This window comes from Oncorhynchus gorbuscha, linkage group LG07 (assembly GCF_021184085.1).
Source record: "Oncorhynchus gorbuscha isolate QuinsamMale2020 ecotype Even-year linkage group LG07, OgorEven_v1.0, whole genome shotgun sequence".
NCBI classification, from domain to species: domain Eukaryota; kingdom Metazoa; phylum Chordata; class Actinopteri; order Salmoniformes; family Salmonidae; genus Oncorhynchus; species Oncorhynchus gorbuscha.
The window spans coordinates 26,854,706-26,871,733 of NC_060179.1; the positions used below are offsets into that span (position 1 = coordinate 26,854,706).

The 17,028-nt window shown below is 41.3% G+C and overlaps 2 protein-coding genes across 5 annotated transcripts; one reads left to right on the forward strand and one right to left on the reverse strand.

The window, feature by feature from the left end:
* The first annotated feature begins 2 nt into the window (after positions 1-2).
* chchd7 (coiled-coil-helix-coiled-coil-helix domain containing 7) lies at positions 3-3,163 on the forward strand. 3 transcript variants are annotated; one of them, XM_046355998.1, is made up of 4 exons: positions 3-256; positions 1,202-1,269; positions 1,395-1,493; positions 2,688-3,163. In XM_046355998.1, the coding sequence occupies exons 2-4, from the start codon at positions 1,216-1,218 to the stop codon at positions 2,790-2,792; spliced, it is 258 nt and encodes an 85-aa protein (XP_046211954.1). In that variant the 5' UTR covers positions 3-256; positions 1,202-1,215; the 3' UTR covers positions 2,793-3,163. The 3 variants fall into 3 exon arrangements, with proteins under 3 accessions (XP_046211954.1, XP_046211955.1, XP_046211956.1); XM_046355999.1 differs by lacking the exon at positions 3-256 and adding an exon at positions 264-438; XM_046356000.1 differs by lacking the exon at positions 3-256 and adding an exon at positions 479-1,024.
* A 2,065-nt stretch (positions 3,164-5,228) lies between these two features.
* sdr16c5b (short chain dehydrogenase/reductase family 16C, member 5b) lies at positions 5,229-15,195 on the reverse strand. 2 transcript variants are annotated; one of them, XM_046355996.1, is made up of 7 exons: positions 15,043-15,195; positions 14,010-14,350; positions 11,532-11,663; positions 10,189-10,288; positions 9,914-10,058; positions 8,641-8,766; positions 5,229-6,187 (listed from the first exon to the last, which is right to left on the reverse strand). In XM_046355996.1, the coding sequence occupies exons 2-7, from the start codon at positions 14,328-14,330 to the stop codon at positions 6,094-6,096; spliced, it is 918 nt and encodes a 305-aa protein (XP_046211952.1). In that variant the 5' UTR covers positions 14,331-14,350; positions 15,043-15,195; the 3' UTR covers positions 5,229-6,093. The 2 variants fall into 2 exon arrangements, with proteins under 2 accessions (XP_046211952.1, XP_046211953.1); XM_046355997.1 differs by lacking the exon at positions 15,043-15,195 and adding an exon at positions 14,722-14,879.
* Between the last annotated feature and the right edge of the window lie 1,833 nt (positions 15,196-17,028).

A 17,028-nucleotide genomic window follows, 5' to 3' on the forward strand; every position in this document is an offset into this window, starting at 1 on the left:
TCATTTTGGTTTTATTTATAACAATAGGTGGACTAAGAATGTCATTAGAACCGTCCTATTGGCGTATCGACCTGTCAGTTTACTGAAAAGTACCCTGTCGTCGTTTCTGTATTTTGTCCTGTTGGTCAGTTTTGCTGTCAGTTTGTTGCAGACGTCATGAACATCGTAGTGCGATGTTATTAAATGACGTTCGAACTGACATGAGGGAATAGATGCACAAGTATTCAACCAAGATTTCCACATAACATCAAGAAAAGTAAGTGCGGAACGCGGTGGGCTGTCATGTAGATTTAACCAAAGTCGAAGCGCAGTGATTTGCCAAAGGTTCGCTGTCGCGTGAAAATATCATTATCAAACAATTCGACTTCCTGGCTGGCTAGCTATGCTAGCTGCGGCACTATCATACATCTTTGGGGAGAGTCATGCACAACTTTTGAGGTAACCTTTTGCCTTTGCAGTGTCGCTTTTGTGACATCGGTTAGCAGAAAGCGTCGTTAGCCCTCTTGCGGGCTTAATGTTTTATTAGTTAGCTGTTATAGTTGCAGTAGGTAGCTCACTCATTCGAAGGTCAATGACAAAGATGATCTATTATATTGACAAGATAGTCGAGTGATGGCACAAACAATGGAAATATGTCCACGAAGATGGAAGGTAGGCGAGATCAGGTGGGACCATTCCAGCCAATTAGAGGGCAGATATGCTTGTGAACAGGCACAACTCCGATTTAAAGTTTTTTTTGCCAAAATGCCACGTGCGTCCACTGTCAATGCATTCGTAACAACATAACCATTACATAACTTATCTCACATCAAATAAGCCTCAAGTAGGAAATTAGCGGTTACATTTTTTTGTTTAACAAATTCGTCACCGACTCTCATACAAAAAAAAATACTTCGTGGTCTTATTTCTTGGACAGATTTTGAGCGCCGTAAACGCTCTCGCTTCGCCTTCTCTGACGTTCATCCATGTAGCTTGAGCAACAACGTTAAAGTGCAGATATGAGTTTGCTGTTCCTGAAATTATGGTAACTTTTTTTGTACCTGATATTTATCTAGGCATTGTTGCCGCACTTGAGAATACATAGGTCAATGGGTCCATCCCTGACCTTGTATGTTTTATTGTAGCGAACCGTGATCATATAAATTGTTTAATTGCACGAGACAATGTATCGACTTCAATGTATTGCACATTTGTTTTTCAGCGACGCAGCAAGAAATGGACAAAAACGTGCGCAAGCTTCGAAGTAAAGATATAAACCCATGCATTGAAGTATGTATTAGTATACAGGCTACATGTTTGAATGAGATTATGCCTACTACATTTGAGATCTATACTGGTTTGAATGTTAATGTAATTTCTGTCAAATTGAATCACTTGACTTTACTCTTTTCCAGGAAAGTGATGGTTCTCAGAAATGTTTGGATGCCAATAACTATGATAAGAACATGTGTTCTGCATATTTTCTGAGATACAAAAACTGCAGAAAATACTGGGTGAGTATGCATTGGCGCAACCCATGAGTGCCAATCTAATGTGCCTAATGCAGTGAGAGATCTCAAATAGATATTAAGTATTGCATGTAGGCCAACATGAGGCAAAGATGAAGAATTCAAATTTACAGGTTGTCCGAAGGTAATATTTAATATTTAAACATACTCAAATCACCTCAAACTAAAATTGGAATGACTCACTGCATTCAAAGCTCGCCCCCTGTTGAGTTATTCTGTGCCAGTCTTTAAACTATGGAATCAGCTTAATTGATTAGCACCTGCTGAAGAGGCCACTTTTTTTCTTAAATTTTACCCCCAATTTCAATCTTGTCTCATCGTTGCAACTCTCCAAAGGCCTCAGGAGGCGACGGTTGAGTCATGCGTCCTCCGAGACGTGACCTGCCAAACCGCAGTTTAACACCTGCCTGCTTAACCCGGAAGCCAGCCGCACTAATGTGTCGAAGGAAACACTGTTCAGCTGACTAGAGGTCAGCCTGCAGGCGCCTGGCCCGCCACAAGGAGTCGCTAGAGCGTAATGAGGCAAGTCCAGACCCTCCGGCCAAACCATCACCTAACCCGGAAGACGCTGGGCCAATTGTGCACTACCCTATGGGACTCCTGATCATTTGTTTGTGATACATTCCGGGATCAAACCCTGATCTGTGGTGACTCCTCTAGCACTGATGCAATGCCTCCCGAGTGGCGCAGCGGTCTAAGGCAAGAGCCCACCCCTTAACGAGCCTCTGTCTACGTCAACTGGGTTGAGATGGGGATTTGCAGTGGCTGTGTTCCAGGACACCCACATTGCAGTCTTGGGAATGTAGCCATTTGCACGGAGCTGCCCTACAAAATTATTGGTAATGTTCTGGTTTTGTTCATCTATCCATCTGCATTATAATATGTACTTCATTGTTTATTAACTTTCAGAGATTGGAAATACTCTTATGTTCACACCCCCCAGGAGACACACAACCACCCTGAGGTTGCAGTGCCCTTGAAGCAATTGTAAGGGGTTAGGTGACTCGTTCATGGGCAAAACATCAGGCACCCATTTTTTAATATTTTTTTAATCAGTTGAGATTTGAACTCCTAAACGCTAGGCTGCGTGCCGCCCCTAACGGTCCCAAATCAGTGCGTATCACAGGGCCTATGGACTTAAATTGACGTGATTCCAATGTTTTCTGTTCTTTTTTTCAGCACAACCTCATGGTGAATAGGAGACGAGACGGCGTGAAGCCTGACATGCCCACTGCTGAGGAGCGCCAGGAGATACTAGCTGCCATTGGAGGCAAGCCCTATTGAAGCAGTGGCAAGACCAGTATAAGGAAACACTGGAGTGGGGTGTAGACTATACTTTCCATTAAAGCTCTTGGTCAGACACCTTCTTTATGAAGGTCTGAGAGCTCCTCCACACACCTCACCATTATGATGCTGACCATGCCCCAAGAGGTGCCTCTGCCGCACTGTGCTGCTTGCCACTAAAGGTTGATGGTGGCGTTGAAACCTGTCAAATACTGATATCAATGATCAAATCCCTACAGTATGACTAATGCTGTAATCTGGCAATGAATGTGCATAGCTGGTTAGTATGAGTGGAGCTATATGGAAAAGCACTTCAAGTTGCCTTCATGAATCGAGTGTTTTTAATAAACTTTAAAGAAAACTGGAAAGACTATGGACTTATTCATCTTTATTTGCAAGCCTTGCCAGCATCTCTGAAAATAAACTGAATCTGTGTTTGTAAAATTATTTACTTGGTGTACTTTTTTCACAATCGCGTAAAAGCAAGTCCACAAGACGAGTGTCTGCAAAGACATTAATGCAACCATATTTATCTCTGGAGTACAAGCAGACAAAACAAAGTCGTTATTTGCAGTCACTAAGTCATGATCAAAATTGGTACTAGCCTACAACCATTGAAAGATGCAGAATTCTGTGCGATTAGTCTCCTTTTATGCATATTTCATACACATTACATGTTTTTAAAATAAGCATTGTGTGCAGGATTCATTCATCGGTTCACAATCTGTCCTTGTATTCAATGCATAGGCTGGGTTGCTCAGTTTTGTAGACTCCATTGCTATACACAATAGGAACTAAGGTGAATACAATGGAGGAACACCACTGATATGAACGTATAGCCTCAATCCACACAAGCTCTATAATGGAAGGTGACCATGTTGGAGATGATTTACTTAGAAGTAACCCAACTTCACTCTGCATGTCAGCAATATTGTAAAAAATCATACAAGTGAGTCCCCATTAGAGATTTCTCGATATTGTACATGGTATGACACTGATGGGATTGAATTAGAATTCCGTGCAGAAGTATTTACTCATTGCCGGAAACAGTTAACGTAATTGTACGTATTTCTCTTCGGGTGAACATTTTGTTTTAATATTCTGAAATAAAGACTACAATTCATTTTGTATTCGCTGATGACGTTTGTATTTAAAGTTTTGCAAAAGGTAGTTATGATATGCAAGTCAGGTACAAAGACAAGAAAATGATCATAAAGTTAGTACATGCATTTGATCGCTGCTGACCGACTAATGACACGTTTCAACACGGATCCAAAAATTGCTTGTACACGATTGTGAAAAACCATAACATTGGCACCAAGCCTGATCGCAGATCTGTATTGTTATTTATTTAACTAGGCAAGTCAGTTAAGAACAAATTATTATTTACAATAACTGCCTACCCAGCTAAACCCTAATACGTACGATGCTGGGCCAATTGTGCGCCGCCCTATGGGACTCCCAATCACAGCCGGTTATGATACAGCCTGGAATTAAAAACAGGGTCTGTAGTGATGCCTCTAGCACCGAGATGCAGTGCCTTAGACCGCTACGCCACTCGGGAGTCCCAAATGTGCTTTGTCCAACATCTGATTCGCTGTTATGCTAAACAGTCTTGCAATGTAAAGGTCGACTCTGTTGGGCAGGTTTAAATAAATGAGTGCCAGGAGTAAAGTGGGTCATATTCTGATTCAATAATCCATGCTGCCGCAGTGTATACACCATCACATACAGTATATGCAGTTAGCCAAACCCCTTGGAATCTCAGTTGGCTAGTATTTTGAATCACATACTCGTGAGGGCATATGCAGATCTGGGACCAGGTTAATTGGTGAAAATACTTAACTTTTTACTGATTGTTTCAAGTGTATGCATTATGTAAGGTAATAGTCTATGACTTGATACAATAAAACACATTTGAAAAGCTTCAGTTGTATTGTATTTCGACAAATTTGTATCATGTAATGTAGTGTCGGTTGTATGTCAGTGCTATTGTTTCGCATTAGTGTTTCAGAGCCATTTACGCGAGGTGGTGCTGTTGCTTTACTGACGGAGCCACCCACACATTACCCTGCTTCCTCAAATCTGGCTATTGAGGTCTACAGCAATGTTGTTTTCCCCTCGAATCAGCGAATGATAAGTAGGGTTGTTAAATGTTTTAACGGTGACTGACCACTGTCAGACTGCGAGGATCCACCAGACCTGCAGATTCCTAGAGTGTGTTTTTCCATGCACATGTTGAGATGATGCCTATAATCAACAATCCCCTGCACACAGCAGATGTGCACTACAACATTGTGGCTCTCAGAATACCGATTAAGAGTTGCACTCATTATCAAACAAGCAATCAAGCGAAGAACGTCTCTTACTCTGTGCCAATCTATTACTTTGAACAGATGTCCTACTTTTAGTCAATGGCGTAAAGAAGATAACATACATGGTTTATGTATTTTATTATGCGATCAGACAGTTGTAAAGCTTTCCAAACATTTAACTTTCCATCAAGCAAAGATTAATATGAGGCATACATGGTCAATCATTAAGACATGATATACGATTGGGATTATCTGAAAAGATAACCATGGCTGCACCTGTAAATGAATAATGATGATATGTCCATAATTTCATACTATCACATAACGAGTTGAAACATCAGCAACCTTTAAAGTATACTTTGGCATATTATTAAATGATTAAAGTTTCTTAGCAGCTTTATTGCCATGGCAATATATATCCCAACTACATTTTTGATGCGGATACTTTTGAACAAGCTACATAATAAGACTATAATATAATTAAGGCTAACAATGCATATACTGCGATTAAAATACATAAAAGCAATATATCATTCAACAACCACTTTAAAGCAGTAGCTTTTGTAAATGAATACATTTCAAGTGACTCTCAGGAGAGAAATCTCATTGGACGTAAAATGACAGACATTTACTTCATACGGTATTCCCACACAATAGTAAAACAAGAGGTAACAACACATATGGTAGAATTAGTAACCATAGTTTCATACGAGTGCATCCTCTCTGTATACTGCCAATGGCTCTTGAAAACATCCTTCATAGGCGATAATTATTTGTGCACTAACAATTCAATTCTACAGTGAATTTTGTATATGTACATGTATAGGCAGTTAGGCACTGATATGTAGGACATGCACATTACTTCCATGATAAAAGTCAGAAAAGCTTATTAAAATGTAGTCTAGATTCACAAAGGGTTGTAAACTGCAGCACTTCATGCAGGAAATGGATTGAGATCCTCCCCTCCTGAGCACTTATTGAATGCTTCAGTCCTTTTTCCCATGGCCTTTGAATGCATCCATGAAATTGAATGCCCCCATGTAGTCTCCCAAGAGGAGCCCCATCTTAGTGGGCAAAATGCTGTGAGAAGAGAACACACGTGATAAAAAGAGACAGGGGTTATTTATTCTACTTCACAGCAGCTGTAAATTATTGACCCATTTTTTTTCTTCTCCAAACGCACAAAACCCAATAAATGCTGAACAAAATAATTGAATAGTCATGTACATATACTGTATATGTGCAGTAAAGCCATTCTGTGAAGAACGGCTGCACTTCAAACATCAATAATCAAACATAAAATGCCTTTATGACTGACATAAATGCTAGTGACTCCATATGATCATGCACCACATTAACTTTTACAATCATTTTTTGGAAAAAATTACAATAGGAACCATCAAAGGCTTTGTGGTAGTGTGCAGATTTCCATACAGATTTCCATACGGAAGTAGAGCTTGATTACAATTGATACAGGAGGAATAGGAGGTGAGTCATATCTCTCTCTCTCTCCTTCACTTTCCTATCTTGCTATCTCTCCTATCTCCCTCTCTCTCTCTCTCTGAGGTGCTCTCATTCATGGAGGGCTTCCCAGCTAAAGCCCAACTGACTAAATGTCCACCTTAGAATCCAGGTTCTTTTGTGAGTTAATCATCTATCCAATTTATGCATTTTTGGCACTTCAATCAAATTCAAGGAATACATTTTCATTAAATTAGTTGCAGTAGGTAATTAGCAATAGGATTTCTTTAAAAATGCATCATTAAGAGTGGGAGTTTTACGCCTGTGTGAAGGTACTGAAGGGCCCAGATGCAGTTTAGAATTAATGTCAGTGAATCCTTAGATAAAAACAGTGTGCTCATAGTAGCAAGTGTGTGTGGGGGTGTGTGTTGCAATGGGGTCATAGTCCCACTAAAAAGTTCAACTCTGTCCCAATGTAACAGCAGAGAAGCAGTCTGCGGTAGAGAAAATGTCTGTCTACATTCTCAGTTCCTGTCTAGGCTGTGTTGTAATCACTCACGTGTTATGACCTTTCCCTACCGCCTCTGAAACCAATGCCTGTGTTTATAGTGTTTGATATGAATGATTAGCATGAACTACTATCCAAAGCATTCGTAGCACATCCTTAAACACTGAATAAACATGACATAATGGCTAGAGGTACATAGACAGTTATTTTGACATGTAACCGTGTGGTGCATGTCACCTTGTTTCTGCGAGCGTGTTCATGTTGATTGTGTGAAAGAAGTACACATGGGTGGGTGTATGCGAGTTCGTGTACATGTCGTAAAGTTGCATGTGCGTGCGGTCGAGTGTACTGTAAGCGTGTGTGTGATGCGTGTGTGCACTTATTTGTGTGTTTGCGTGTGCGTTTTGTGCCCGCTACCCGCCTTCGACTCAGTCTCTCACGCAACCTCCTCTCTCCACTCTTTGTTTACACATGCACCTTTCCACCTAGGCAGCTGTCAGGTCAAGTGTCCTCTGTGGCAGGCCTGCATTAATCACTCAGATCTCTAGAGCAATCTCTAGTGTTTAGACAAGCACCACCACAAACAACGTGTTCCAGCTCTCAATCTCTCTCACTCCACTCTCAATCTCTCTCACTCCACTCTCAATCTCAGTCCCTGTGATGGAGTATTTGCACTTTTGCTTATAGCCCCCACACCATTTGACACAATGAAGGCTTGCTCATCTGCATTCGTACCGGATCAATCTGCTTGGTGTCTGTCCAGGTGAGGGACAAACAACAATGTTTATGCACGCAATGGCTTTATTGACCCAACTCCCGCTTCTGCGCACACATAGGTCCCTAAACCAATCTGCTGTTTTATTTAACCATCATGTTTCTATTTTGATGTAAAAAATACTGCAATGTGGATTTGGTTGAATTGAGCCCGGTGAGTAAAGTAACGCTCCCTACACTTTCAATGCATTTTTTGGCGCAAAAGTTGGGTATCCGCTTGCCAAAATCAAAAAGGTGCGGTGAACTGCGTTAACGTGAGTTTACCCTTCACTACACCACTGTTCTCAGTCCACAGTGTCCACAGTTTTATCTGTTGCGTCCTCTCCATACATTTTTGTTGTGTCAACAATCTAAGTCATTGCTGAGTACAAAGATTTGAAAGTCAGTGTTGGGGTGGATCATAATAATGCCTTAATAAATACAAATAAATACACTTTTAAGACACATTTCAGTTGAATGCATTCAGTTGTACAGCTGACTGGCTATTCCCCCTTTCCCTTCCCTTTTCTTTATGAGTCCTCATATTTCAAGTAGAATGGAATGTATCTGTTTTACCCCCAGTAGTCGAACAAAAATGCAGAATGCTTTTGGGTACTAGTAGCAGGTAGACCCCCTCCACAGGTAGATGCTGCATTTTTTGACACGTGACTGCTGTGGTTGTATAAACAAAGATATAGAAAACCTGTTTGAATACATCTAAACCTAAGAGACAACTGGGACTGGGGAGGTAGCGGCTAGGGCCCGGGGGTCCATTTAGTAAATCCTGCATAGTGTTTGGTACAGTTCTTACTTCTTGAGGGCGAGGATGAGGTAGAGGATCCGAGGCATATACAGGTACACTTGGTCAGTTTGGATAGCACGGACGATCATTTTGGCCACATAGTCAGGTTCCAGGATGGGCATGAGAAAGGGCCATCTGCAGGAAGCACCCAAAACCAAACAAATCATTTCTCTCACTGATCAGCAGTTCAAAGTAATGGCACTCTCTAGTGTGAATCTACATCTAAAAACACACTGCATGCACTGATGCCTTCAAAAATGATTGTCTAAGCCCCTTTTACATTTCACTTCAAATCCTTCAAAATGTTATGCCACGATGAACGTTGTACTTTGTAATCAGTTTCTGCCTTCAGTCTGTTCCTTAAAAGACATAAAACCCATAAACTTTGGAGAACAAATAACCATTGTAGCATCTTGATAAAAACAGGACTTTTGTGTGGGGACTTTCAACATCACAATCTCATTCAAATCTCATCGTGATTGGTTCCTGATTTTTGTTCAGAAATTTGACAGTGTGTGTGTGTGTGTGTGTGTGTGTGTGTGTGTGTGTGTGTGTGTGTGTGTGTGTCTGAGTAACAGGATGTGGTAAGCATTGCTCTGCTCTGTGGCCAGTAAAAAGCTGAACCAAACAGCATGAATAATAAAGTGAGAAAATAGAAGGGCCCAAAGAGCAAGACTGAGGGACGCTGGCATTTTCGTAACTCATACTGACATTACGCACGCACGCACGCACGCACGCACGCACGCACGCACGCACGCACGCACGCACGCACGCACACACACACACACACACACACACACACACACACACACACACACACACACACACACACACACACACACACACACACGCGCGCCACTCAAACGGCCTTGATCACTAGCGACATCTAAGGACATGGCCCTAGGCACTCCAGGTAGAGCTGGCTCCATGGCATCTATGGTGGTGTCACATAACTAGTAGAGCGAGGTTGCCCCGCCCTAGACAATAATTGAAGGTCATCTACACACCAGGGTATACTGCCATTAATTGTATTTCCACTCCCTGGTCTAAATCATATACATTTACTGCTCAAAATAGTTACAAAGTAGAATTTCACCTTCTAGCAAAGTGAAGTAGAGCAAGCATTTTATTGCTTAGCTACACACTGCTACTACACATAGCGCAGTGCAACATTGTACATATTTCCATATTGTGTCTACAGTCGCAGCACTTCCTCTAACAGAGCTTATGGTAGCAAAATGTGTTCTGGGTATGTGTGTGTGTGTCAGAACGGTGGACCTACTTGGTGACAGCGCCGTCAAACATCCCCGTGTTAATAAAGAAGGGACACACAATAGTGGTCTTCACTCCGTTTTTCTTTGTCGCTAGCAGCTCCAGTGCCACAGACTCAGCAAAGCCCACAGCCGCAAACTTACTGGCACAGTAATCTGAGCACAGACAGAGATTAGAGGAATGGGAATGCATTACTCTGAGTGTTCACACTCACACTATGTGATGTTGGGTAAAATATTTATATCCCACTTTAGAGGGGTAGTGAGTGAGATGAGTATATCTAACCTGCCAGGCCGTTGACTCCAATCAGTCCAGCAGAGCTTGCGATGCTCACCAGGTGACCATGGTTACTGGCTATCATTGCAGGGAGAAACGCCTTGTAAGTCTGGGGGAAAACAGATGATCATGGTTGAGAATTACTTTGCTGGCGACATACTACGCATATAATAAAAAATACCCCATGCGCACTGATATTTGAACATGTTCTTTGTCTCTCCTTGTCTAAGTATTTTTTTATTTTATGTTTATCTTACACCTATATTGATATGAGCATGTTGTGTTACGTTTAGCATTATTTCCATAGGCTGGTCTGGCACATCCTGCGGGCTTAGGCCATCTATCATTCCCTATGCTACTGTTTTACTCTTAGACTTGAAAAGATGGCACTGCAGATCCGCAAAACGTTCAAGAGCATCTGACTGGCTGCATCACCGCTTGGTAGGGCAACTGCAAGGCACCCATTCCGCAAGGTGCTACAGAGGGTGGTGAGTATGGCACAGTACATCGCTGGGCCAAGCGCCGTGCCATCCAGGACCTCTTTACCAGGCGGTGTCAGGCCCAAAATATTTTCAAAGACTCCAGCCACCCAAGCCATAGACTGTTCTCTCTGCTACCGCATGGCAAGTGGTACCAGTGCACCAAGTCTCGAACCAACAGGACCCTGAACAGCTTCAACACCCAAGCCCAAGCCTCACAACCCTAACCCTACCCGGACTACCTGCATTGGCCCTTTTTTAACTAACTCTCTTGCACTGACTCTATGCACACACACTGGTCTATAACCACACACACACTCACACACACTTACACTGACACCCCAACACACACATAAAATGCGCACACACGCACACACACACACACACACACACACACACACACACACACACACACACACACACACACACACACACACACACACACACACACACACACACACACACACACACACACACACACACACACACACACACACACACACAAACCACGTACGCTGCTGCTACTGCTCAGTCTATTATCTATGTCACTTTACCCCTACCAATATGTACATAGCTACCTCAATAGCCTCATATCCCTGCATATCGACTCGGTACTGGTACTCGCTGTATATAGCCATGTTATTGTTTTTCATTATTCACTGTGTATCTATTCCTCATGTCACTATTTCTATTTTCTATTTCTTATATCTTATCTTTAACTCTGCATGGTTGGAAAAGGACCCTTAAACATCTCACTGTTAGTCTACACCTGTTGTATACGAGGCATTTGTCAAATAAAATTTGATTTGATTTGATTTTGATTTGACATGTCGCAGAAAAATACAAAATGTTCATGATAAAATTCCAACTCACCCAGAAGTGAGCATTGGAGTTGACCTCCATAGACTTCTCAATCAGGCTGTCAGGAGCATTCATGAACTTCGTCCCTGTGACAATGCCTGCATTGTTTATCAGGATTGTCACGTCTCCCACTTCCCTTTTCACCTGGCAATCAACACATAATATAGCATGCTGTATAGACGTAACAGGATAAGAACATAAATGGAACTGGGCCTAAATCTACCACACAGAGATCACACAGATTACCGCTAATCTCTGAGTAATAAAAGGTGCTAAGTAGAACCACACAGGGTTCTTTGGTTTGTCCCCATAGGGGAACCCTTTTTGGTGCTGGGTAGAACCCGTTGCAGAGGGTTCTTTTTTAAATATCTATTTTTTAATATAAGCTTTATTTAACTAGGCAAGTGCGTTAAGAACAAATTCTTATTTTACAATGACAGCCTACTCCGGCCAAATCTTTCCCTAACCCAGACAACGCTGGGCCAATTGTGCACCACCCTATGGGACTCCCAATCACAGCCTGTTGTGATACAGCCCTGGATCGAACCAGGGTCTGTGGTGATGCCTCTAGCACCGTGCCACTCAGGAGCCCTATCTATGTAGGGTACTTCAAAGAACCCCCTGCATATGGTTCTACCTAGAGCCATTTTATAATCTAAAGGTTCTTCCTAGAACCGTCTGTGAAGGGTTCTGCCGAGAAACATTTTATCTTTGGAGGGTTCTTCCTAGAATTATCTATGAATGGTTACACCAGCCTTATTATACTTTAAAATGTAATTATTTATGACAATACATTACATATATCATAAGGCCTTTATTTGAGGGACTAATTATACCCTAACATAGTGGTGTTAGGAATATCCTGGTTTACTAGAAACATCAGCCTGCAAATCACATTATGCTGGTTTGCAAAATTATCTGTAATTCCTATTGCAATCCAGCCAGAGTTAGGATAACCAATTGTGGAATTGTTAATCACCTGCAACCTGCATTCAGAATGACTACCAAGGTAGGGAAGATTGAATATTGAGACTACCTCAATCATCCAAACTGGAACAACCATCTCAGTAACGGATGAAATACATCCAATTACTAACAGATTGGATTATAGAAAACTGTATGTTATTTATTTTCGTGTAGCATAACATTTATCAACCAAGTAATGTACATGCAAAAACACAGATATTACAGTAAAACAAACTATTCTGAAAATCTCCCTGCAATAGAGCATGCTGGGGAAAATGATATATGGTTGTATGTATAGTTGAAGTCGGAAGTTTACATACACTTAGGCTGGAGTCATTAAAACTCGTTTTTCAACCACTCCACAAATTTCTTGTTAACAAACTATAGTTTTGGCAAGTCGGTTAAAACATCTACTTTGTGCATGACACAAGTCATTTGTGCATGACAACAAAGTCAATGTATTGGAGTGGCCATCACAATGCCCTGACCTCAATCCCATAGAACATTTCTGGGCAGAACTGAAAATATGCGTGCGAGCAAGAAGGCCTACAAACCTGACTCAGTTACACCAGCTCTGTCAGAAGGAATGGGCCAAAATACACCCAACTTATTGTGGGAAGCTTGTGGAAGGCTACCCGAAATTTGATCCAAGTTAAACAATTTAAAGGCAATGCTATCAAATACTAATTGAGTGTATGTAAACTTCTGATCCACTGGAAATGTGATGGAAGAAATAAAACCTGAAATAGATCATTCTCTCTACTATTATTCTGACATGTCACATTCCTAAAATAAATTGGTGATCCTAACTGACCTAAGACAGGGAATATTTACTTGGATTACATTTCAGGAATTGTGAAAAACTGAGTTTAAATTTATTTGGCTGAAGTGTATGTAAACTTCCAACAACTGTATAACATTTCTTGCCCGTCAAAGAGTCATCAAAGATCCCTTTCTTCCAAAAACGGTTCTTAGGATGTTAAAGGTTCTAGGTATAACCCCATCCCTCCACAAAAAACTCATTTGGAACCCTTTTTTCTGAGAGTGTAACAGAGTATGACTGTGATCTCCAATATCTAACCAATACCTATGCACTGGCTCACAGTATGGGAATATTGTGGGATCTGAGCTGTAATCATGAGGTGGACCTGAACAGAGCAGACATGGAATGTGTGGGAGTCTTTCAACATTTGTTCCCAAAGCATGAAGGCCCTTTGAGTTGTTGTACCTTATAATAGACTTTGGGCTGACATCAATTATTTATGTAAATATCTTCCCTCTCAAATACATTTGCATGCTTTCCGGAAGGAGCTTTGCAGTGCGGTGTATTTGCAACAGCTCAAATTACAACTTCGAAGATCAGTGTACAGTATGTTTTGAAAAATACGGTACTGTAGCCTGTCAAAAATACTACAGACCTTCAAACTATTACCTGCTGTAGGAAAGTGGTAGAACATGGGTGATAACATCCATACCTGGCCAGGTATATAGACCATATACCTGACCAGGTGGCATAAAACCCACCTGGTCAGCCACAGAGTACACCTCTGCCTTGTTGCTGCAGTCACAGATGTATGAGTGGACTCTGGCCGCGCCCTTTTGCTTCACCAGTCGAGCCGTTTCCTTGTTGCCATCCTGGCTAATGTCCCACAGCACCAGCGTTACGCCCATGGAGGCGAACTCAAGCGCCATCAGCCTGCCGATGCCGCTACCCGCCCCTGTGATGAGGATAGTTTCTCCCGCAACGCTCTTCTTCCGCGAAGGGATGAAGAGTTTTACAAGTGCCTCCATGTTATAATATATGGACAAGGCCAGCACCTGTAGCGTCTCCAGAGCGAAGTTCATCTTAAAGATTAGTAGAGTACCTATCAAACCGCATGAATTAAAGTTGAGTTAAAAATTACAATTATGCGTTATACATAGGCTAGAATATATTCTGATGGTATGGTTAATGGAAAAACAACTGTCTCTCTTTTCCCAAAACTATATAGCATTGTCAGGTCTGTTGTTAGCCTATGGGTTTCCATAGGCCTTATTCTGAATTAATAAAGGTAAAAACCATTACAATTTATTGCTTTATTTCCCCGCTATGTTGATTGTTTTCTTTCCCTCGATCCTCAATGTCAGAATCGGCATAGAATAAGAACACTAATAAGGATGATAGGATGTCGACAAAATACTACGTTTTCTAATTCAGTTGATATCTTCAAATATGGCTACACAGCGTTTAACTTACCCCTTTCCTTACGAGAACAAGTCTTAGAAACCTATATCGAGCATCAAAGTAAACAAAAATAATAGCGCTTATCCTATTATAGGATTACTTTTCCGACCTTTGCACAGTGAGGTAGTAGGGACCGACACCGTGTTAACCTCGAGACAAAGTTCAATTCTATATCGTAGGGCAGGCTATGGCTTTAACCGCACACAGGCAGGGCGCGTCTCCTATGAACCATTTGCTCAGCATTCTCTATGTGATGAGTTGATGGAAGTAGCCTATATTAGAAACGGCCCGTTTAATCAGTTGTCATTCAGTTTAATATAAAGATACGCTTACCTTAATCTATAGGCTAAATATTGGTTCCCTTTCTTCAAACACTTTGTCTGTGTTCTGCGCGCTAAACGTATCCAAATCGGCACAGCCAGTCGCGGCTACCTATTAACTTTGACCTAGTAAGAGGCATTGTGGGGAGACGACGATTTTACTACAAGCGACTCATTGGTAAAAAAATAACCCATGATGATGCCCTGTGCTGACGACAAACAATAATTCATGCATTCGAAAATCTACGGTCAAAAGGAACCGCTGTCCACCGTCCACCTCAAATCCGTGGTCCACTCAATCTTGTAGCCAATGTTAGTCCATGTTGCAAAATTGTATCGCCCGTCCACCTCTCTCTCACACACACACTTTACAATTGAAATTACTTTGACAATAATCCTAAATCAATCAAATCTCATGAATAGTATTATGTATATAGACTTCATATGCTATCTTAGCTTCAGTTGTTTTTTCTTCATCTAAAGCTAATAATATAACTGAATTATTAATTACATCAATTAACATGAATAATTCAAGTACTTTTATATTCACTGCCCCGACAATTAAGATCGATTTGTATCCTAAAACCAAGACAATGATCATGACACAGGAAGCAATGTGATGTTTGTGCTGATGATCTCATTTATGACTGCGGTATATAAGGGAAACACTATTTTCACGCCACTTCAAGTAGTAGGTTAGGAGAATTTACGCAGCAGGTTAGGAGATGAGCATAGCAGGTTAGGAGACTGATGGAAGAAAATAGTTCATACAAATATTCTCCTAACCTGCTACAAAAATCACTTCGTATCGAAGTGGCGTGAAAAAAAGTGTGTCCTTTTAGTATAAATCAGGAGCCCAGACCATGTTTGGGGACAATAAAGATTGACCGGTTTGTTTTTTAAATTATTTTCCATCTATTCAATAATATTTACTAGTGTGTAGTTTGAGGTTTCTTTGTGAGAACATCTATTGATTTATTGATTGCATGTTGAGCTGGACTGGCCTCCCCGTACCTTGCTATTGTATTCCCAAGCCCTAGATATTTAGGTTACTCAACTGTGCTGGTAATATGCAAGGTCAGTGGGTTTTGGGAGTTGTGGGGGACCGCGGTAACACTTTACCTTAAGGTGTTTACAAGTAGTTTTCAAACTGTTAATTAATACTGCATAGTTAAGTTTTTAAAATATGAAATATTTGTTGATGATTGTTGCGTGACTATTTATTCCCACTACTGCACAACTCTTGGAGGACAATGGAAGTTGGATGGATGAAAAATCATGTTAAATCAAATCAAATTTTATTAGTCACATGCGCCGAATACAACAGGTGTAGTAGACCTTACAGTGAAGTGCTTACTTACGAGCCCCTAACCAACAATGCAGTTTTAAAAAATATGGATAAGAATAAGAAATAAAAGTAACAAGTAATTAAAGAGCAGCAATAAAATAACAATAGCGAGACTTTATACAGGGGGGTACCGGTACAGAGTCAATGTGCGGGGGCACCGGTTAGTTGAGGTAATATGTACATGTAGGTAGAGTTATTAAAGTGACTATGCATAGATGATAACAACAGAGAGTAGCAGCGGTGTAAAAGAAGGGAGAAACACTGCCTGGTATAGAGGTCCTGGATGGCAGGAAACTTGGCCCCAGTGATGTACTGGGCCGTTCGCATTACCCTCTGTAATGCCTTGCGGTCGGAAGCCAAGCAGTTGCCATACCAGGCAGTGATGCTCTCGATGGTTCAGCTGTAGAAACCTTTTGAGGATCTGAGGACCCATGCCAAATCATTTCAGTTTCCTGAGGGGGAATTGGTTTTGTTGTGCCCTCTTCAAGGCTGTCTTGGTGTGCTTGGAAAATGTTAGTTTGTTGGTGATGTGGACACCAAGGAACTTGAAGTTCTCAACCTGCTCCACTGCAACCCTGTCGATGAGAATGGGGGTGTGCACGGTCCTCTTTTTTCTGTAGTCCACAATCATCTCCTTTGTCTTCTTTAGTT